At 40.4% G+C, this 23,518-nt stretch overlaps 1 protein-coding gene across 5 annotated transcripts in view; it reads left to right on the forward strand.

Moving 5' to 3' along the window:
* Positions 1-23,518, forward strand: part of PDGFC (platelet derived growth factor C) — a 209,893-nt gene that overhangs the window by 126,696 nt on the left and 59,679 nt on the right. For all 5 annotated transcript variants that reach the window (XM_089302282.1, XM_089302286.1, XM_089302283.1 and 2 more), the window contains one exon: positions 23,297-23,477. In XM_089302282.1, coding sequence (XP_089158408.1) covers positions 23,297-23,477 — 181 coding nt within the window. The remainder of the gene's footprint in view (positions 1-23,296; positions 23,478-23,518) is intronic.

Here is a 23,518-nt window from a genome sequence, read left to right on the forward strand (position 1 = left end):
AGCAGCTGACTTAACCCCCTACTCCTTTCGTATCAGCAGCTCCACACACTAACTTCAAAAACATCATCTACTCCTTGACCTTTCTATCTGTAGCGCTCCATCTCTGTCCCTCAGTTTGAATAAGCAAGCCAGTGCATGATATCAAAATATTTATGTAAATGGAACCAGCCATAATTTATTGCTTCTGAAATGATTTCACGGGATTGTGGTAGGCACTGTTTTTGTTGAGGCATTGGGGTTAATCTCAGTGGAAATGAGGCCTGCACTAGATGTTATCGTAACACATTTTGAGGGAAAAAAAATCTCCCTAATCGCAAGTTACCTACTATTTACCTAGATTAAGGACTTCCAAAAAAGTGACTGTAACTGTTTGATATCATGCTGCAAATGGTCCTCATTCAAGGTCACCAAAATTCAGGTAGTGGTTTATAAATCACAAAATTCCTAATATGAAATCTTGTCTTTTGTACCAAAATGGATGCAACTAGAAACCATCATACTTAGTGAAATAAACTAGTCCCCAAAAGACAAATATCATATGTTTTTCTTGATCTGTAGTAACTAATAGAGTACAAAAAGGTAATGTATATGAGCAAAACTGACATTTTGAGATGTGAGCATTGTTTACAGCCCTTGTCTCTACTGTTGAGGAACAGTGTTTTTTTCTTACTTGTTGAATTCTTCACTTAATGGAAGTTAAGCTTAAGATTGTAAAATAGACCAGAAGTATATCATTGTAAAAGAAAAAAAAAATTGTAACATGAGAAAATTTCCTGAGAGGCAGAAAGGGAAGGCAAATGAATGTGTGTTTCCCATGTATCATGCAAAGAAAGCAAGATGAAGAGAAGGGGAGACACTCAGGAGGGAGGGAGGAGGAATGGGGAAGAAGAGGCCTCTGGGTGCTGCAGGCCACGTGCAGGCCTCTGCTGGTGCTCACAAGCCAAGCATTAGGTGCCCTCGAATAAATGCTACCACTGGTCAATGGAGGAGCTCTCATAGCTCAGCCGTCTCCATGGTGGGAGGTATTATCGCTCTTCAGTCAACAGGCAATTAAGTGTGCGTACTTATGTAGTATATTGTCCTGCTTGGAATGTCTTTATATTATGCAGTGGTCAAATCAGAGTAATTTAACATAGCCACTGGGTTAAATATTCATTTTTTTGTGGTGAAATCACATGAAATCCCCCTTTCTTGCTATTTGGAAGTATATGAAGAGTCTTCCAAACTTTGTGAGAAAATGTGTATTATGAAAACATATACATTTATTTCAAGATTTTTTGCACAAAATTATCTTTTTTTTTATTTTTATTTTTTGACAGGCAGAGTGGACAGTGAGAGAGAGACAGAGAGAAAGGTCTTCCTTTTCCGTTGGTTCACCCTCCAATGGCCACTGCAGCCGGCACACTGTGCTGATCCGAAGCCAGGAGCCAGGTGCTTCTCCTGGTCTCCCATGCGGGTGCAGGGCCCAAGCACTTGGGCCATCCTCCCCTGCCCTCCCGGGCCACAGCAGAGAGCTGGCCTGGAAGAGGGGCAACCAGGACAGAATCTGGCGCCCCTACCAGGACTAGAACCCGGTGTGCCGGCGCCAAAGGCAGAGGATTAACCTATTGAGCTACGGCGCCAGCCTACAAAATTATCTTTTAATTACATTTTTCCACAAGCTTTTTGAAGTACCCTCACATATTGTATTATTAAGTGTGGTGAACCTGCTATAGTAGTGCAGTATAGAGCATGAGAACTTATTCCTCCAACTCATTATAATTTTTTACACATGGACTATGTGCTCTTTGTGCCCCTTCCCCCCATATCTTCCCCAGTTTCTGGTAACCACTGTTCTGTTCTTTAATTCTGTGAGAACCACATATGAGTGATATCACTCATATTATTGAGAGTCCACATATGTGTGATATTCCTCATATTATTCCCTGTTGTATATAAGAGTATGCAGGGTAAAAGGAGGGAGAAAATTGACTAAGTTTGCAGAAATGGAATTCACACCATTTCTCTAAATGTAGTAATACGATTAGCAGTACCACTGTCTCTGTTATTTGAGGGTCTTAAAATTTTGCGGAAAATTGGATTAAAAGAAAATATAAAGCATATAAATTTTGTTGTTCAATGTCAGCTCAATCAAGTTCAAGATATTTTTTGTAACCATTGATACCAGCCATTTCATCTTTACTGAAAGCTCTGAGAGTCTTGCATATTTAACCAGGTCAGTGCAGCTTTTGACATTATTGACAGAAGAAAAATGGGTACCCGCCAAGGTTTTGAAGATTAGGAAACTAAAAGAAGTCAGAAGGAGCCACATTGGTAGTAGCAGTAAGGTAGATGCATAATGATTTCCCACTGAGAATCTCACAAACCCGCAGCTGTTTGGTCAGAGGAATGAGCAGGGATAAGGTCACTGTGTTTGCCTCTCTTTGAAGCTTCCTGCATTTTTTTCTGGAAAACATTCTCTAACTTTTTCAACACTTTCTCTCAGTGACCAAATATGATTATTCTTTGACCTTTGCTCTTCACGAGTCCACTCATGCTTTGACTGGACCACTTCTACCTTTTGGTAGCCATTCATTTGATTATGCTTTGTTTTCAGGACTGTACTGGAAAAACCCAATTATATCTTCTATAATATAATTCTTCAAAGATGTGCTTCAGGATCTTCATCTCACTTCTTTATAGTTTATTTTATTTTTTAAATATTTATTTATTTTTTCGAAAATCAAAATTAGAGAGAGGGAGAGGGAGAAGGGAAGACAGAGAAAGAGAGAGAGAGAGGGCTCTTTCATCAACTGGCTCACTCCCTAAGTAGCCACAATGTCCAGGGCTGAGCCAGGAGCTTAATCTAGGTCTCCCATGTAGGTGGCAGGTACCCAACTACTTGGAGCACATTCTTCTGCATTCTCCATATCATCAGCAAGGAGCTGGATCGAATGGAGCAGCTAGGACTCAAACTGGTGCCCGCATGGGATGCTTCACAGGCAGCAGCTTTGCCCGTTAGAGCACAACACTGGCCCCTAGAATTGCTGTTGAAAGCTCTGCACTTGTTTGCAGTTTTCTGAATTTCATAATTTTGTGACCAGTTGAGCAGAAATTTACTCAATTTTAACTTTTTAGTCAGAACTGTGTAAATTGAACCTGCTGAGATGCCTGTGGTGTTGGCCATTGTTTTTTTTCTGGTCGTCTTTGATCTTCTGCTATTTGTGCACAAACAAGGCTAAATTCTTCCTTAAAAACTGATACGGATGTTCTGCACCATGGGCTTCAGCTTTAACACTGTCATGTCCTGGTTTTTACAGTTTTATTTATTTATCTGAAAGGTAATTTGAGAGAGAGAGAGAGAGAGAGAGAGAGAGAGAGAGATTGAGATTTCATCCACTATTTCACTTCTCATATGCTTGCATTAGGCAGGACTAGACCAGGCCAAAGCCAGGAGCCCAGAATGCCATCCATTCTACCACATGGGTGGCAGGAAACCAAGTTCTTGGCCATTATCTGCTGCCATCCAGGTGCATTAACAGGACAGTGAATCGAAGGCAGAGGCAGGATTCAATCCAGGGCATTCCTATGTGGTATGCAGCTGTTCCAAGTGGTGCCTTAACCTACTGTGCTACTATGCCCACCCTGTCTTCTCTCTTAAAATGAGTACCCTTGTAAATTGCGGGTTTCTTTGAGACATTGTCCTCATAATCTTTTTATCAAGCCATCAGTGTTTTTTCCATTTATTAACCCAGATTTTACCATGAATTTTACCATTTTTCTTGCATTTATTTTATCAGAATTCATTTTGCTCTGTTAAAGGTTCTTTTCAAACTGATGTTGAATACTTCTTAGTGCCTCCAACCAGATCCTCTTCAGGCATGTAACAAGTTAGTATGAGTTTATTTGGGGGCAAATATTTGAAAGCCATGCATAATTTTTTTCATAATATGTAGTTTCTCTCAATCTTTTGAAGATATTTTGTTTTTCTTTTTCTTTTTTTTTTTTTCAGACAGGCAGAGTGGACAGTGAGAGAGAGACAGAGAGAAAGGTCTTCCTTTTCCATTGGTTCACCCCACAATGGCCACTGCGGCCAGCGCACTGCGGCCGGCGCACCGCACTGATCCGAAGGCTGGAGCCAGGTGCTTCTCCTGGTCTCCCGTGGGGTGCAGGACCCAAGCACTTTGGCCATCCTCCACTGCCTTCCCGGGCCACAGCAGAGAGCTGGTCTGGAAGAGGAGCAACTGGGACAGAATCCGGCACCCTGACTGGGACTAGAACCTGGTGTGCCGGCGCCGCAGGCGGAGGATTAGCCTAGTGAGCCACGGCGCAGGCCGATATTTTGTTTTTCTAAGTAGGCATGGAAAAAAAGTTGTAGATTATTTCCTTAATATCTCTTCCATTTTCATTGTAGGGCTACATAAAAAAGACACCTTAGTAATGAATATAAATTGTTAAGCGACACAGTCATAATCACGTGAACAGTTGACTTTCTGCTTCATGATTGTGACAATAAAGCAGTCACAGGTTTACACTTTATAACCCCACCCCTGGACTCTATCCATCCCAGAAGCATTTGCTAACTGGAATTTATGGCCCTCAAATGTTTTTAAATAGATGCAAAGTTAAAGTTTAATTATGCTTGGTTTGCGTTGTGGTCAGGTGGTGCGAGCATTTCCTCGCCCATAGTCAAGAGTTCACAGGAGCTGACTGAACTTCTGCTCTCCATAAGGAAGCATGAGTGGCAGGGAAGCCGTGAAACCATCCCAGCCCCCAGGGAACATCGGAACCAACCAGAGATACTACAGAAATGCGTAACAGAAGTGGAAACAAAAGCCTATGAAATCAAAGGCCATGCTGTGAAGAACAGAATATAACTGCAGGAGGTCATCAGCCGGCTGCCTGCCAGGAAGCTTCCCCTGTTGCGATTTGCCTTCCAGGAGTCACAGCCAGAACGTGCCCTTCAGCTGAGATGCTCCGTGCAGTTGCTCTAGGTTGAATTCAAACACTGTTGGAAGTCCTGACTTGATTGAGGAGAAAGTGAATGACCATTGATGGTTTTATATGTGATTGCAGTGCCAGTCTAGGTGTTAAGAAGTTCCTGGATTGGTTTTAAGGAAGAGTTGTGCACTGATATAGAGAAATGTGTGTGGAGGGAATAAGAGGAAGACTGTGGGTGAAACAGGCCTTGTGGGAGGCTATGGGGAGAATCTGTATTGATTAATAAGGACCTGGGATAAGGGGGCTTCAGAATGAAAAGAGGAAATAGGAGAAAAGTATTTTTAAATAGAAAACCTATTGGAACTCACAAGTTAATAAAGTGAGCTGTGTGATAAGGGGGAAGGATTGGTCGTACACCACATCGTATCCATTAATCTCCTGTTGAAGACTGCCGATGAGGAGAGCTAGGGAAAAACTCATCTTCTGTCCTCTGTCACTTCCTTGAAAAAATGAAAAAATATTTATTCATATGCATATGAATTTACTTGTGAATATGTAATGATTACTGCATTTCCAGTTCTTTATTCAGTTTAGTAACCACAACTGCGGATAGGATATATATGTGTCCTCAGTTAGCTGAATTTCCAGTGAGATCTGATAATATCCCGAGTTGGAGACAACTTTGAAAAAGAAGCAGTAAAACACCTGGACCACAGACTTACAAGACATCAAGGGGCATGACCTGTACTCAAGCTAGTGTGCCAGATGGTGACTGAAAACTGGGGGATAGTTAACCCTATCGTGGATTTCTAAAAAAATCCGTCTAGCTCATTACTTTGAATAATGTCTAGTGCCCTGCTGTTTTTTAAAATTGTATTTAAGAGGGAGAGAGAGAGGAGAGACAGAGTGCACTAGAGCACTGCCATTCACTGGAACACTTCCATGTGCACCCGCAGTCGCTGGGCTCCAGGCCAAAGCCAGGAGCTGAAGCTGAGAGCCAGGAGCTCAACCCAGGTCTCTCACGTGGCTGGCAGGGACCCACTGCCCGGAACATCACTGCTGCCTCCCGGGGCTGGCTTAGCAGGAAACCAGTCAGGAGCCAGAGATCCTGTGCATTCTGACTGGTTTCTCTATTGCTAGGCCACACGCCACCCACTGTCGCTCCCCCTCTTCGTGGAGGAGCAACACAGGACCCTGCGCTGTTCTTTCGTCTGCTCGGCCCTCCCCGGGTTTGCTGCTGGTTCTTCCCGGGTTGGCTACTATCCCTTCCACCTCCGTGGAAGGGCAGTTCCCCCTGGCCACATTCCCCACTTCCGCAGGGGAGCGGCACACCGCCGGCCGGCTCTCTCGGGGGCTGCACAGGTGTTCCTTCAGATAGATGTTCCCCATAGATGTTCCCGGTGCGTGCCGTCTCTCCTCCTTTATAGTCCTCTTCCGCCAATCCTAACTCGGCTGCCCACACGCCAAGTACGCTGCTCTCCAATCAGGAGCAAGTCCTACAGTTAATTGGTTGAACTGGAGGCAGCTGTGCGGAAGCTGTTTACTTCTCTCCCAGCGCCATATTGTGGGAGAGCAGATGCATAGAATAAGTCTTAATTCCAGTAACAGTCTAGTCCGAGTTGCTCCCCACAACCCACAGTGTCCTTATTTTTTATAGAAAGCTTTTATTTAATAAATATAAATTTCATAAGTACAACTTTTGGATTATAATGGTTCTTCCCCCCATACCTGCCTTCCACCTCCAAATCATCCCACCTCCTACTCCCTCTCCCATCCCATTTTTCATTAAGATTCATTTTTAATCATCTTTAAAAAGCCACTTGCATTATTTTTGTGAAAATTATAGTTCAACAGCCAATATTTGAGAAAAAAATGAAAAATATTTTGAAGAGTATAAAGATGATATTTCAACACTCCCTGCATAATCATGACCTTGTTTGTCTATGCTGCCTATATATGTATATAAATGCGCACTATGGCATATAATATATATATTATATAATTATATATTATACATGTATATATATAGGCTCCAGACCTCCAGAATGTATTAAATCGTAAGGGACAGGCATACACAAATTATTATTCAAAATACTAATGAATGTGGTAGGGCACCACGCAAAGACATTGCAACCCCTGTCTGCAGAATACCCAGAAGGCTTCTTTGGGAAGGTCCCATTTAGCAGAAATCTGAAGGAGAGGTGGAAATGTGCCTAGGGAAGCAGCAAAGGCGGAATAATTGGTAGTGAGAAAGGGAATCAACCTGCTTTTAAAATATGGAGCCTGAAATCCTTTGTTTTAAACAATTATAGGCCCCAAATCTGTAAAGTCACATTACACAGTTTCTAAGTATATTCACTGACAATGTGCCGCCGTATGTGATTGGAACCCATTAGTCATAACTTGGTGATATAAAGTACGTTCTTGACCTATGACAGGACTATTATTGCTGGACTTGCTGTACCAAAAAATGTGATCATATTTGCCATCTGGTGAAGTATGCTGTCTCGCCCAAGTTGAGGTTCACAAATGACTAAAGCCCTAAGTAGCCCACAATTACTCAGGCCCACACATGGCGTGGAAAGCTGTCTGCCTCTCATCAGATTCCTGGGCTGAAGTGGGTGGCGGGGGCAGGGAGGGGATTCACATTGCTCTATCTTTTATTTTCCTTTGCCCTTTGGAAACTTCAGTTCTCTTGTCAACCAAATGGAATGGTTCGGTGTGCATGCTCTGAACCCACTGTGTAACATCACAGATATGACCTAGACACATGTACATAAGACCAAAGGTAGTCCCTGCCTTCAAGGAACTTACTTGCTGAGTTTATTTTTACAAGTGTCTTCTTTATATAAAAATTTAAGACGTTCAAATTTTATTTTTCATATTTTTAAAGATTTACTTATTTATTTGAAAGGCTTAGTTGCAGAGACAGAGGGAGAGGCAGAGAGAGAAGTATTCCATTTGCTGGTTCACTCCCCAAATGGCCACAATGACCAGAGCTGGGTTGATTCAAAGCCAGGAGCCGGCGCCGCGCCTCACTAGGCTAATCCTCCACCTAGCGGCGCCGGCACACCGGGTTCTAGTCCTGGTTGGGGCGCCAGATTCTGTCCCGGTTGCCCCTCTTCCAGGCCAGCCCTCTGCTGTGGCCAGGGAGTGCAGTGGAGGATGGCCCAGGTGCTTGGGCCCTGCACCCGATGGGAGACCAGGAGAAGCACCTGGCTCCTGGCTTCGGATCAGCACGGTGTGCTGGCCGCAGCACGCCGGCTGTGACAGCCATTGGAGGGTGAACCAACGGCAAAGGAAGACCTTTCTCTCTGTCTCTCTCTCTCACTGTCCACTCTGCCTGTCAAAAAAAAAAAAAAAAAAAAAAAAGCCAGGAGCCAGGAGCTTCCTCTTGGTCTTCACGCAGGTGCAGGGGCTCAAGGACTTGGGCCATCTTCTACTGCCTTCCCAGGACGTAGCAATCGTAGAGCTAGAGCAGAAGTGCAGCAGCCAGGACTCAGACTGGCGCTCATATGGGATGTCAGCACTTCAGGCAGCTGCTTTACCTGCTATGCCATAGTGCCGGCCCCTTTACTTTTCATATTTTAAACTCAAGTTTAAACTAAAATAGAAATGAGTTACTAATTTGAAATTATAATATGTAAATTAATACTAATTGTCACTTGTTGGATCTCGATTTTCCCTTTATGGTTGATAATTAATACAACTTTGTAGATGACGTTATAAACTAATGGGGGTTAGTGTCCATTTGGTTCTATTAAATATCAGAAGTGATATTAATGCTTTGAGACGCTTGTGCTTATTGTTTTCTTATCTATAAAATTCATAAAATTAAAACATGAAATGTATGATTGACTCTTGGTATTTGCAGTAGGGGAAATTGAGTTATTGTAGAGGTGGGCATATAAAACTTCGGAATAAACAAAAGTGAGTTCATCGCAAGATGATAACAGCTTTGATTTCAAAGCATGCTGCTGTTCTCTCCAGGAGCAAGAGAAAACATCTGGAGCAAAAGAGGAAATGAATTGAGTGATAATGTTTTAAGCTGTTAAACACTGCAGAGCTTTCTGGTAGCACATGAACCCAGTAAAAGTTACGCTAGGAATCTTGGCTATCCAAGCACCTTGAAAATGTAGTTTTAACAGGATAAGGAAAGAAATAGACAGCAAGAGGAACGTTTTTGAAGGAGGAGAGGAAAATAAAATAAATCCAGGGCCAAGAAAATCCCTGTGCAGGGATACTACCCAGGAAGATGGATTTAGCCAAGTGGGCACCAAGCCTAGTGTTTCTTATTTCCCTCTTCATGCATGAAATATGAAGTAATCGCCTTAGTGGGACTTAGTACAGTGATCAAATCATCCAACAATCCCAATGTTTCCTTTTATATGAAGATTCTTGTTTTGTTTGTTTCTTGTGAAATGACAGTCATCCTTTCTTAAAATCCCTCATACGATAATCTGTTTCTATGGAAAATGTAATCCTGTGCATCTCATAAGACTTTGTCGTTAGAAACTAAAGTAAGAACAACACAAAAGTTAAAAACTTGTTTCCGTATTTTAACATGTGTCATATGAATAGGATGACTTGCTTCTCTGATTTCTAAAATTCCAGGTTTTCCACTAGTTTCCATTGTCAAGATTTTAAGTCTAAAGGAATGCTATCACTGTGTATAGTTGATTAATTTTCTTTAAATAATTTTGTTCTCCATGAAATCTCATTTTCTAGTAGATATGATCTTAAAATTGCCAGTGAACCTTGATTTCCTGCTTTATCTAATTTTATCCAAGAATCTGCTTCTTTTGTGATATTTAAAATATTTTGATATTAACTTTATAGATAGTGAACAGACTTAAAATAGAAACAGGCTTACTTAAGAGATAATACAAAACTTAAAATGATATAAGTAAAATTTTACCTGTTCTTTGTGCCTATTTACCTATTCACATGTACATACATGTCCTTGTATACAAATATATGTACATAATATACTACCATATATATAAATTGGAGGGCTTTTCAAAAAGTTCATTAAAAAGTGTATATTATTAAAAATGTTTTGTAGGTTTTTTAAAAATTTGTACCAAAATAACTTTATCTTTCAGTTCCATTGTCCATGCTCAGGAATGTTTGTTTGCCTACATATAAGGGTGCAGCAAAATGTTCATGTAAAATGAAATTAAAAGGTAAGCTTAGGGGCCGGCACCGTGGCTCTTGGTTAATCCTCCGCCTGCGGCACCAGCATCCCATATGGGCACTGGGTTCTAGTCCTGGCTGCTCCTCTTCCAGTCCAGCTCCCTGCTGTGGCCTGGGAGGGCAGTGGAGGTTGGCCCAGGTGCTTGGGCCCCTGCACCCGCATGGGAGACCAGGAGGAAGCAATTGGCTCCTGGCTTTGGATTGACACAGCACCGGCTGCAGCGGCCATTTGAGGGGTGAACCACAGAAGGAAGATGTTTCTCTCTGTCTCTCTCTCACTATCTATATCTCTACTTGTCAAATAAATTTTTTAAAAAAAGGGCAAGCTTATTTTGGTGCAAAATATTTTTGAAATCTATGCATATGTGGAAAGTGTATATTATGAGAAAACTGCCTAGATTTCAATTTTTTGCACTCAAATCAACTTAAATTTTAATTCTATTTTCCATGGCCTTTTTGAAGTGTGTGTGTGTGTGTGTGTGTGTGTACATATGTAAAGTGTAGTGATCCATGAAGAAAAGGTACAGGAAGCAGACAAGCCATCAAAATTGAGACAGTCTTGTAACTTATATTGGACAACAAAGGTGAATGAAAAACTAATAAATTTATAAACTGACAGAATGATTGGATGAAAACATATTCACTTTGTTAAGTATCTTCTTTATGCCTAGTCTATCATTATGTGTTAGAAAACTCTTAATGCTGATAAGGAACAGGGATTATATTTCTTCTCAAAAGACTAGGATGGAACATACCTCCGCTGTATTTCGAAGTACTGTTTTGTGTTCTAAAAGTTAAGCTTTTAAATGTGATTTGTGATACAGAGTATTTAAGAAGAAGGTTTTTGTCCTGGAGGAGAACACGTGCAGTGGGGAGACACAGGTGTTCTGCATTTACCTGTAATGTTCTTCCAAAGAGCTTTGTGAATGTGCCCAGGTAAGGGCAGTGGTAGATATTCTAGACTTTTCCATAGCGGCAGCGTCCCTCGTCCCTGGAAGGCTTTAGTGCTTCTCCTGGTGCTGGGCCTGCATGTTCAGGGCAGGCCTTTCAAATACAGGACTTCTTTGTGTGTGTGTTTTGCATCTCACCACTCTCCCAAGTATCTGTTCTCTCACTTTCTAATAGCAAATCTTTAAGGACTTCATGATACATGGGCATTTATAACTTGCATTGCATTGACATTAACTATAAACTTAGGGTATATTGTGGTAGTGGTGCTATATAGAAAATATGGAAAATAATAAAATCAAAATTTCAGGAAAACGTCCTAATAGTCATGTTATAATAACATACTCTGTGTCTAAGCTGCACAATTTTTGGTGTAATTATACATTCAAAGGAAGTGTGGTTGGTTCTTAAGTCAGAAAAAAAGAATTTAAACATTTAAGAACTGAGCTTTTAAATTATCTACTCAGCCTTGTGTTTTGCCAACAAGGAACCTGAAGTCTACAGCTGTTTTGTATAAAGCACCCAGTTCCTTAAAATAAGCAGTCATCAACCAGGATAGAAATGCAGTGCTCATGGGCTTGTGTGCGTTCAAGTTCAGGTCTCCTGATCTGCTCTTAACTGCAATCACATTTTGAATAATGAATTATGGTGGATGACCTGAAGTTCCATTTGAACTTCAGAGGATAGTTATTCGGACACATTTATGAGAAACCATCTCATTATGAAATGGATTTTCATAAGTGTAAATGCTCAAAATAAATAGTTTTTAAAACAGTCATATTGAGGAACTGCTAATGAATTCTCTAATATCCTGAAAATGAGACAATTTCCTTTCACTTTGGTGTATCCTAAAACAAGCTGTCCTTGTGATGTTCACAGACATCATCAAAAGGTAAGCTCATATTTCCAAACAGCTCACCCTTTTAAAATTCCTTATGGCCATGTTTTTAAATAATTTCTTTAGGCATGAAGCACTGATAAACGTCACATGAATCCTGTCATAATTTTTATTATTATGTTACTTACATATTGCTCTCAGGATTAGATAAACCCATATCTGAAATACATTGTCATTTGTCAGTGTAGCAATGATATAGTACAAATAAAAAACCAAAGAACTGGGACTGGTGTTGTGGTATAGTGGGCCAAACCACCTCCTGCAATGCTAGCATCTGAGATCAGAGTGCCGGCACGAATCTTGGCTGCTCTGCTTCTGATCCAGCTACCTGCTAATGTGCCTGGAAAGACATCAGAAGATGGCCCAACTGCTGGGCCCCTGCCACCCATGCAGGTGACCCAGATGGAGTTCCAGGCTCCTGGTTTCAGCCCGGCCCAGTCCAAGCCCTTTTAGCCATTTGAGGTGAGGAGTGTACCAATGGATGGAAGCACTGTGGATGGCTCTCTCCCTCTCTCTTTTGAGGTCATCTTGCCTTTCAAATAGATAATCTGTAGTTTGTCCTTTAAAGATAATTATAATAGTGAATAATTTAAGTCATCTTAAGTAGAAAATAATTTGCTTTATAGTCACCAGAAGTTTGTTATTGAACTAAAAGAATACAATTAATATTGTCATGTTCTGTTATAGATAGGTTTAAGCAATGAAAATCAAAGAACATAACTAGGGGCAGTTCCTTCAGCTTCCCCTTGGGACACTGACTCACTATCAGAGCATCAGTTCTAGTCTAGCTACTCCTTTTCAGATCCATCTCACTGCTAACATGCCTGGGAAGGCCGCAGAACGTGGTCCCAGTGCTTGGGGCCCGGGCTCCCACATGGGAGACCCAGTTGGAGTTCCAGGCTTCTGCCTGGCCCAGACCTGTTGGGGCCATTTGGGAAGTGAACCAGCAGATGTAAAATCCATCTCTCTCTCTCTCTACCCCTTTGAATAAATGTGGTTTTTTTTTTTAATTAAAAAAAAAAAACGTAATTTGCGCAGCTGGAGCTGTGGCTTATTGAGTAAAGCCGCCGCCCACGGTGCCGGCATCCCATTTGGGCACTGGATCAATACCCAGCTGCTCCACTTCCAATCCAGCTCTCTGCTGTGGCCTAGGAAAGCAGTAGAAGATGGTCCAAGGCCTTGTGCCCCTACACCCACATGGGAGACCCAGAGGAGGCTCCTGGCTCCCGGCTTCAGATCGGTGCAGCTCCGGCCTTTGCGGCCAACTGGGGAGTGAACCAGCAGATGGAAGACCTTTCTCTCTCTCTCTGCCTCTCCTTCTCTCTAACTCTTTCAAATAAATAAATAAATCTTAACAAAAAACCATGTAATTTGGTAGATAATTAATGTTTAAAAGAAGCAACCCTTGAATGTTATCCAGAAGACTTTGAGTTATGGGTTTCCTGTGCCTAGAATAGTCTTGGTGTTGAGTTTCTGAGAGAATATATTCATAGCCCTTCTTTTCTGAAAGTTTTAACCGTTGAAGTCTTGATACATACATTCTGATCTCATTCCTAGAGGTCCTAATCAAAGCCATCAGAATGCATTGGAGGGGGCCCTGACCCTTCCCTGTATCTGTCTACCCTCTTTGGAACATCTTTATTCATACCTTGTTGTATTGAAAGTAGAAAGGTGGCCGGCGCCGCGGCTCACTAGGCTAATCCTCCGCCTAGCGGCGCCGGCACACCAGGTTCTAGTCCCAGTCGGGGCGCCGGATTCTGTCCCGGTTGCCCCTCTTCCAGGCCAGCTCTCTGCTGTGGCCAGGGAGTGCAGTGGAGGATGGCCCAGGTGCTTGGGCCCTGCACCCCATGGGAGACCAGGAAAAGCACCTGGCTCCTGGCTCCTGCCATTGGATCAGCGTGGTGCGCCGGCCGCAGCGCGCTGGCCGCGGCGGCCATTGGAAGGTGAACCAACGGCAAAGGAAGACCTTTCTCTCTCTCTCTCTCACTGTCCACTCTGCCTGTCAAAAAAAAAAAAAAAAAAAAAAAAAAAGAAAGAAAGAAAGTAGAAAGAGGGGCGGGCGCTGTGGCATAATGGATAAGGCTGCCACCTGCAGTGCCAGCATCCCATATGGGTGCCGGTTCATATCCTGGCTGCTCCACTTCTGATCCAGCTCTCTGCTATGACCTGGGAAAGCAGTGGAAAATGGCCCAAATCCTTGGGCTCCTGCACCCACATGGGAGACCCTGAGGAAGTTCTTGGCTCCTGGTTTCAGATCGGTGCAGCTTCGGCTGTTGCAGCCAATTGGGGAGTGATCCAGCGGATGGAAGACCTCTCTCTCTGTGCCTCTCCTTCTCTCTCTGTGTAACTCTGACTTTGAAGTAAAATAAATAAATCTTTAAAAAAAAAAAAGATAAAATAAGAAAGTAAAAAGAGAAATGATAAGGTGATAATCCATGAGAAAAAAAATGTTGCTTATGTCTAAATAGAATGTAAATTCTATTTCTTAAATTTAGTTTCTCAGCTTTCTTTCCATATGCAGTGGTTCAGTTGGCAAATGTAATAAAGGTATTGGGTCTATCAGTTACATGAACTATTATTAACTTAAAACTGAATTAGGCCGGCGCCGCGGCTCACTAGGCTAATCCTCTGCCTGCGGCGCCGGCACACCGGGTTCTAGTCCCAGTTGGGGTGCCGGATTCTGTCCCGGTTGCCCCTCTTCCAGGCCAGCTCTCTGCTGTGGCCAAGGAGTGCAGTGGAGGATGGCCCAGGTGCTTGGGCCCTGCACCCCATGGGAGACCAGGAAAAGCACCTGGCTCCTGCCATCAGATCAGCGCGGTGCACCGGCCGCAGCGCGCTGGCTATGGCAGCCATTGGAGGGTGAACCAACGGCAAAAAGGAAGACCTTTCTCTGTGTCTCTCTCTCACTGTCCACTCTGCCTGTCAAAAAAAAAAAAAAAAAACTGAATTAATAGTAACTCATTGAATATGTGTTTCCTAAGCAGCCACACAACAGAAAGAAGAAAAAAAACCACTAGGCAGGCCTAAATATTAAAAAAAAAAAAGCTTTTTGGTAAAATTAATTATAACAGACTGAATGAGTAGTATAGAAAATGATCCTTAGAGAGAAGAGAAAGCTGAATATCACATCTTTTTCACCCCTGTTTACTACCTTTCCACTCTCTGTTTCTATGAGATAGGCTGTTTTTACATTGTACATATAAATATGTTTATGCACTGTTTGTCTTTCTATACCTGCTTATTTCAATCCATGTTGTCACAAATCATAAAATTCTCTTCTTTTACAAGACTAAATAGTATTATTTTGTGAATATATACTGAATTTTCTTTATCCATTCAGCTTTTAATGGATACTTATCTTATTTCCATATCTCGGCTATTGTGAGTTATACTGAAATGAACATGGGTTTGTAGCTATCACTGTGCCATGTTTATTTCAATTCCTTTGTGTATATACTCAAATGTGGTGCCACTGGATCACATGGTAACTCTATTTTGAGTTTTTTGAGGAATCTCTGTAGTATTTCCCAAAAGGACCATACTGGTTTACATTACCGCTAACAATGTACAAAACATCATGTTATAAAAACATAGTGATCTGTGCAACTTAGCAGTCAGTGAGGAGTTTGGGAAGCTGTTCTTTCACAGTATTCAACCCATGAATTTTTCAGGGTTATGTACTCATGTGAGGTTGCAGTATAAGCAATCCTTAAAAATAATATAAATTAATGAGCAACTGATTGTTCGCACTGTGCTAACACTTTATATAGATTCTGTTTCTCATTTGATTCTCACAGCAGCCTTGAGAGTTGATGCGTATTATGCTCATTTTGAAGAAGAGGATGTGGAGAGCTTAAATCTGTTGGATTATGGTTAGAGACAATTTGGGTGAACGATATTTTATTGTCCCTTGGTTAAGTGGAACTGGAAATCATGTAATGGTTAAGAACCTGGCTCTGCAGCCTAGGCTGAGGTTTCTGTCCCAGCTAGATTACTTTATGCCCTTTACCTAGTTACATAACCTGTCTGTACCTCTAGAATGGGTTTTATAATAATAGCCAGATGGGATTGTGATTGAATGTTGGATCACTTGAAATGTATGAAGTATCTCACTCATTGTATACCTTTCATTATGTTTGCTTTATTGTTACTGTTTGTTGTATATCAATATTTTAGATGCCTTTTGTATTTTTGATAAAAACTAACTCATTACTTTTTGTCATTCAGTAATATTATGTTTCCTTATTTGATATTCATGCTTTACTGTTTAAACTTATTATTTATAGTCCTTGTTATAGCTATGCTTGTGCTGTAACTTGCTGAGCTCTTTATGAAGTGGAGTATAAAGCCCTTGAATGTAATATAAATTAAAAATATGTTATATCAAAAACTAAAGAAAGAGAGCAAGTGGGAGTGATGGAAGGAGGAACGAATATCATTATATTTTTAGATTTGTAATGGATGGAGCTGGGCCAGGCTGAAGCCAAGAGCTGAGAACGCAGTGCTGGTCTCCCACATGATGATCATGACCCAACTACTTGAGCCATTACTGCTGCCTCCTAGAGTCCATGTTGACAAGAAGCTGCAGTCAGGAGCAGAGTTGGGACTTGAACCCAGGAACTCTGATATAGGGCATGGATATCCAAGCAGCACCTGCACTGCTAGGCCAAATGCCCACCTCTGCATCTGCATCTACTGATAAACGTTTGAATATATCTTCCATTTCTTCCAGAGTTTTAGCTTGTACATTTTCTCATTAAATATTGATCATTTACATTTTCCTGCTCATCCGTTTGTTGAGTTTTTTCAGGTTTAACTAACATAGTGTTTTGTGAAGTGTGTGTATGAATTTTAAATACACTCCTGTCTGTGATTGTGTGTTCCTCCTTTGTAGATTCTTCATTGATTCATTCGTATTTCTCCCGCCTTCCCCCACCGCCCTTCTCCTCCTGGTCCCAACCCCTGCTTGGACTCCCCCTTCACTTCCTCTTGTTTTTCCATTCTGAATTTTAGTTTTGTTTTTGATTGTATCTGTTCCAGCTTTTGTCTTCATTAGGTTTTTTTATTTTATTAAATTTTCTAGCTTTGCAAGTTAAACTCAAAGCTTACATATTTGCAATATTTTTATTGAGTAGTAACATTATTTTAGTGTTTTAATTAATACAGTGTGAAACTATTAATTTCACATTGTGTATAATTTAAATAATTTCTCACAGGTTTCACAGGAAGTCTTCCATCCCATGTTGTTAGTCCTGTGAAGCACATTTATTGGTTTAACTTAGACATTTCTTATGTAGGTGTAAAGCCTACACTTAGAATTTAGAGTGTCAGATAATGTTGCCTAACTAATTAAAATTTCTGTGAAATTTACATGTCCATGTTACCTAGTTGACCAGGTTTATTCGTAATGACCCTCTGTGTTTCTTCAGCCATTGAACAAAACCAGCTGGCCAGTTTAAATAAAGGGCCACACTTTCTCTGCAGTTAGACCTCAGAATAAATATGCTTAATATAGGTTTATTTTAAATATAATGAACAACATTGCCTAGCACTTCAGAGCATGTATTTTGGAGTTTGACTCCTACCATTGAAGCTTTGGCTTTACATTTAGCTGCTGAATGTAACCTAAGTATATCCTTGGCCACATTACTTAGACTCAGTATATTTTGTTACCTATAAATGGGCACAATAGCAGTGTCAGTTTTTTATGACTGTTGTGAGGACTGAAGGAGGAGTGAGGACTGTACCCAAAAGCACATTGAAAATCAAAATAATCACTTAATAAATGCAATGGTTATTTATGTTAGAAATAAATGTCTTAAAGTTATTTTCAATATTTGTTAAAGTATGCATAAAGATTCTGTTTCTCAAACAGATGTCAGAAACTTCTATTTCTGTGACGTTCATTCTGCTGAACTAAAGTAAAAGCCAATAAGCACTGTAGAATAATTGTCATCTTATTAATTCTGTTACCTTTCCCAACAAGTTCAGACTCCAGTTGACACTTGCAGAGCTGGGCCTTTTTAATATCCACATTCGTTTGTTGGCAGGGTTTCACCCTACTGTCAGTCTCGATAAGTCATAGGACAGATTTAATTGACAGGGCTTTAGTTAGTATGAACCAGAAACAGCCTGTTTTGCCGGGTTGGTTTATTTTTGTTGAAGCAAGCTGGGTGTCTGACAATTGTGTTTACCAGTGAATTTATTTCTTTGGTATACTCCTTACAGTTCTTAGGAGTAAGAAAACAGTCCTCATGTCCTCACAGTTTTTAAATTCCCACATGAGAATGAAAATTTTGTCTACAACACCAGACTTGTTTGTTCAACATAAAAGAACATAAATCCTCCGCGGGTCCCCAGGGGGATGTTAGAGAAAGGGAGTGATCATTATAAACCACTTAGTGCTGTGTGCTCTGTATCATGTTGCCCTGAGAAAGTGCTGTTTGATTGGCTCATAAAGTAGGCTTAGTAAATCCTGTAAATACTGATGTGGGTAATTGTGCACGTTGGAAATTAATACCTGAGAGTGTATTATAAGGATCACTGTGTCTCCAGAACCATCACCCAGGCATGTGTAGTGTTCTGGTTTTAGGGTGGTTACATTTTATGATTTCCCTTTTATCTGTCAAATGTCGCTTGGTTTTATTATCTCCCCTCCTTGGCACTGACCTACACATAAGTTTTTTGTCATTATTTTCTCTCTTCATTTCCTTCTTGATGTTTTGAGCTATGTCAGAGTTGCCCTCCAACCAACTTCTTCTGTGAACCTCAGATTCTGCAAATGGCATTGTCTCAGAAAAAAGAAACACTTCAAGTTGCTAGGGAAGATGACTGGTTTTAATGTTATTCTTTTTCCAACTTTATGAGACATTCTCAGACAAGTTAAAAGGAAATAATGAAATCAAGAGGCAAGTGGCAATTGCATTTTTTTTTTCCTTTTGCTGTTTAGAAGATAAGATAGCAACAGTGAGTCATGGGGAAACTTTCCAGGTAGATCTGTAATTGGTCTCTTTTGCAGGATCTTGAATGTGACTTAAATTAAAAAATGCTATTTTTATAACTATCAGTTTGCAAGGGGCTTAAATATTTTCTTTAGAGAGAAAAAGTTAAATGTTAATGAGTAATGATTTTATTAGCACTTTTGAATTCCACAGGCATTCTAACAATTACTGAATATAACCCTAAAACTTAATGGGGGAATAACAGGATGAATTTAGAACTATATTATTGTATTACCATAAAATTCTGGTAAATGCTTAACATATCTAATTTACTATTAAATAATTAATAACATATGCTAAATTCTGCTGTTTTATAGGCAAAGAACATAGTACTTTTTAAGACATTCATTTCTCTTAAGTTTCATGGAATGCAAACCTGTATAGAATTTTTTAAAGCAGTATGATAAATGAATGCACCCAACTTGCACGAGCATGTACAAATTCATTGCCAGATGGCTGGCTGTAAATCCAAAAATTGTTATAAAGATTAAGTTTGTTATTTCAGTGGTATCAAATTCAGTAGAAAATCTTCATCTAATAGGTAACAAGGTACAACTCACCCTTCTCTTACTTGAAGGACACTGGCTTTTGTATCAAGATATAAGTTAATATAGGTCAAGTTCAGATTTATTTGTTTGTTAATCAACTCTTAACATTTATAATCCAGATATTTCTGTCTGTGGTTAATTATTTTTAAAATGCATTTAATGAAGTTACAAATCATATGACGCATATGATGTTTCTTTTTCAACAAAAATAAAAAGAACAGAAATAAAATAACTATGTAAACTGTTAACCTGAGGTTTCCTGAATTTGATACTTTTTTCTTGGGATTCTTACTATATTAGAAAGATCATAATAGTTATTATGGGAATGCTCTCAAGAAAAATTTTGACCTGATGGGTTCTGCCCAGTCTATTTATTGAAAATCACTTCATAAATTCCAAGTTCGATGGCTAGTTTTGGGGTTTTATCTTTTTTCTATTTTTAATGATTTATTTACTTATTTGAAACACAGAGTGGCAAGGAAACAGGGAGAGACACAGAGAGAAAGATCTTCCCTTCTGTTTGCTCACTTCCCAAGTTGCAGCAGGTCCGGGGCAGGGGTGTCTGGGCCAGGCTGAAGCCAGGAACCTGGAACTCCATCCAGATCTCCCACTTGTGTGGGAGGAGCCCAGACATTTGGGACATCCTCTGCAGCTTCCCAGGTGCATTACCAGGGAGCTGCCTGGGAAGTGGAGCAGCCGGAACTTGAACTGGCGCTCCAATATGGGATTCTGGTGTTGCAAATGGCAGCTCCACCTGCTGCGCCACAACACCAGCATGGTTTCATCTTTGACCTTTCATTGGCACTTGGCACTGTTGGCTTGTTCTGCTTCTGATGGAAATCCCCCTCACCCCCACGCCTCAGCTTCTGTGCCGTCTCTCAGGGCAGTTTGCCCCTGGTCACCATGAGTGTCCCTTTTCAAAATGCGTTTGTGAAAGGCTCTTTTCTTCTGACTGATGCTTGAAATGTGGTCGTTTCTTGGAATTCCTCAAACACAGGATAATACAATGTCTGTGTTACTCCTTTCATTGAAAGCTCCAAGGGTTTTCTCAAGTGCTGCAAGGATGGCAAATGCAGGTCCTTCCAGAGGCAATAATGTCAGTAAATGAGGAGATGAGGATATTAAAAAAAAACACACACATAGAAAGCAGAGAGGAATTTCCAGAAATGAGGAAGAGTGTGCTTCTTCTAAAGCTGCTTTACTTCACCCCAGCCTGTTTCCTATGAAAGCAGGTGCTCATTTCTTCACTCACCTACTACTGATAAAGTACTTACTATGTGCTTGGCATGCAGGTGGACAAAGAGAAGAAAATACAATAAGCCATGTCTTTTGGAGCTTAACTGTTTCTCAAGATGTCAAACAAAAGCTTGTGAAGTGATGTTCAAGATCACTAGATCTTCAAAATTAAAAAAAAAAAAGATAAACGGAACTCCAGGTTCCTATACAATTCCATATTTTCTTTTAGATGTTGACTTAAAATGCTTAAAGATGCAGGACCAATTGAAACCACACCCATCTATTTGCAACATTGGCCTTATAAAATAATATTCTGCCATCATAGTCTACAATCCCAAACTGTGTTCGATTTTCCAGTTTGATCTCTGCCTACTTTTTTGTTTACCATCCTCTGTTTCTGATCGAAATGTCTGGCCGCTTCTTTCCTCTGTTGCTTCTTATGTATTGTACTTCTTGCTAGAATGTGCTTCCATTTCTCTCCCTTTTCATCCCCGGTTGGTTGATGCTCATAGATAGCCCAGTGTTAAATCCTTTGAAAGCAAATCCTAATCTCACTGTATCAAAATTCCTCTTATTCTTCCAGTACTGCACAGGATTTCTTAAATGTTCTTTTATTGGAACACTTACCACTGTGCTGCTGAACCCCTCCCACCCTGCCCAAAGCTATAGTTTCATCTTTGCATACCAGGAGTTCAGCACAGCAGTTTGTAACAAAATCAGTGCTTTGTAAATATCTCAGAATGAGCAGTAGTTAACTCCATCCAATAGGTTTACCTTGCAAGCATGGAACAGACAGTTTTCTCTGAACTGAAGCTTTCTTTCATGTGTTAATCAGCTTGACATAAAACTTTTCATTTGGTAAAAGTCATAATTATCACACTTTGTACCAGGTATATCTGAAAGGCCTACTTTACCCCAGTGCACTCTGTACTGCCTCACAGTCAAACTCACCCTCACCTCCTGCCACACACACACCAAAACTTCTGGAATGGTTATGCTTGCTGACTTTTGCATTTGTAATTTATAACCCTGGATTTGTCATATACTATAGCAAAAACATTCCCCTTTGTATTTGGATTTGCTTATTTATTGCCCTCAAACTCCCAAGGTCATCTTAAAAGGTAGGTTGGGGGGGTGGGCAGGAGCATGCAAACTGGAGAAGAGGACAACCTTTATGCATTTTAACACATAACTGCACATTGACAATTACACTAGGAAACTAAAAGGGATGTTCAGATGTTTGATCTTTTTTTAAATAATTATTTTATTTATTTGAAAGTCCGAGTTACATGGAGAGAGAAGACAGAGAGAGAGAGGGGGGTCTTCCATTCCACTGGTTCACTCCCCAAATGATTTTTTAGGTAGAATCATTGTGAACATGACAGCCATTATACACATAGGAATTTTCAAGTTGTTTTGTCTGTGAGGCGACTAGTATAACCAGTGTTCCTACTGGTGACGTGTTTTTCCAAAAGAGTAACTCTTGGTAAAGCTCCATATGAAATGCAGCAACTTACCTCAATTTATTTGATTGTTGGATTTTATTTCTGGAAAACTTAGCTTAGACTGAAAGTGTAAAGGACATATGTGGTTATATATGACATAGTGTTGGGCTTAGGACTCCGATGAATGAGAGTGGTTTCCCCTATATGAAACACCCAGTGAAGTATCTGGAAGGCAATGGGGACATGGTGGGTGAAATACTGGTTTGGGGGACTTTCCAATGGTAAGTGTTTCTGAACCTCACCCACCACATCAGTAGTACCCTTCCCACCACCAATCATTGAGGCAACCTAAAATGCTTCTACAACTCTCTGAAAGATTCTCTCATGGGGAAATACTGTCCTAAATAAGTACCACTGTTTAAAAACCTTCCAAACCAAAGTTAGCATTTATTCAAAACAATTAGTTTTTCCTTGGTTAAGATGTGTAGCGCAAGGTAAAATAGAAGTATGTATGAAATGATCACCTTCTTCAAGGTTTTAACATCCTAACCAAGAAGATGGGCCACTTACACATATACGGTTAACATTTAAAATGTTTGTTTATCCAAAAGAGAAAGATGACTGAGAGCGGGGCATACCCAGGACTGTGTAAAGTGAAATGTGAAAGGTGTGTACATAATGAAGTGACTCTGGAAGGCTGGAGTCACAGCTGCGGATAAAATAACTGTGGTAAAGTAACGGATGCTAACAGTAGAAATTAAAACTGGACTCTCATGTCCAGCTTAAAATTTCATTGTGTAATTCATGAATTGAACATCATATATAAGGTGCTCCATACAAAACTATTGACTTTTAAAATAAATAACTGCTAAATTTCTAACTTGTTGTGGCAAAGTTAGAGAACTTTACATTGAAGACCCATTATGTCTTTCGTTGGTGACTCATTTTCAGTTGCTTCTCTTTGTTGGAATATTTAATTACACCTACCCAAATTTGGGATAACTCACTAACTGATTCATTGCTTCATTGCATTCAGAAATATGGAATTTGATTTGTCAAAACAATAGATCATGACTTTATGTCTCTTTTCCCTGACTCTTCTAGGTATGATTTTGTAGAAGTTGAAGAACCCAGTGATGGCACTGTCTTAGGACGCTGGTGTGGTTCTGGTTCTGTACCAGGAAAGCAGATTTCTAAAGGAAATCAGATCAGGATACGATTTGTATCTGATGAATATTTTCCGTCTGAACCAGGGTTCTGCATCCACTACAACATTGTCATGCCAGTAAGTACTGCTTTGAGTTCCTCTTATTTAATGAATCCTTT

Source organism: Oryctolagus cuniculus, chromosome 8 (assembly GCF_051225735.1).
Source record: "Oryctolagus cuniculus isolate XC-2025 breed Fujian yellow rabbit chromosome 8, ASM5122573v1, whole genome shotgun sequence".
Taxonomy (NCBI): Eukaryota; Metazoa; Chordata; class Mammalia; order Lagomorpha; family Leporidae; genus Oryctolagus; species Oryctolagus cuniculus.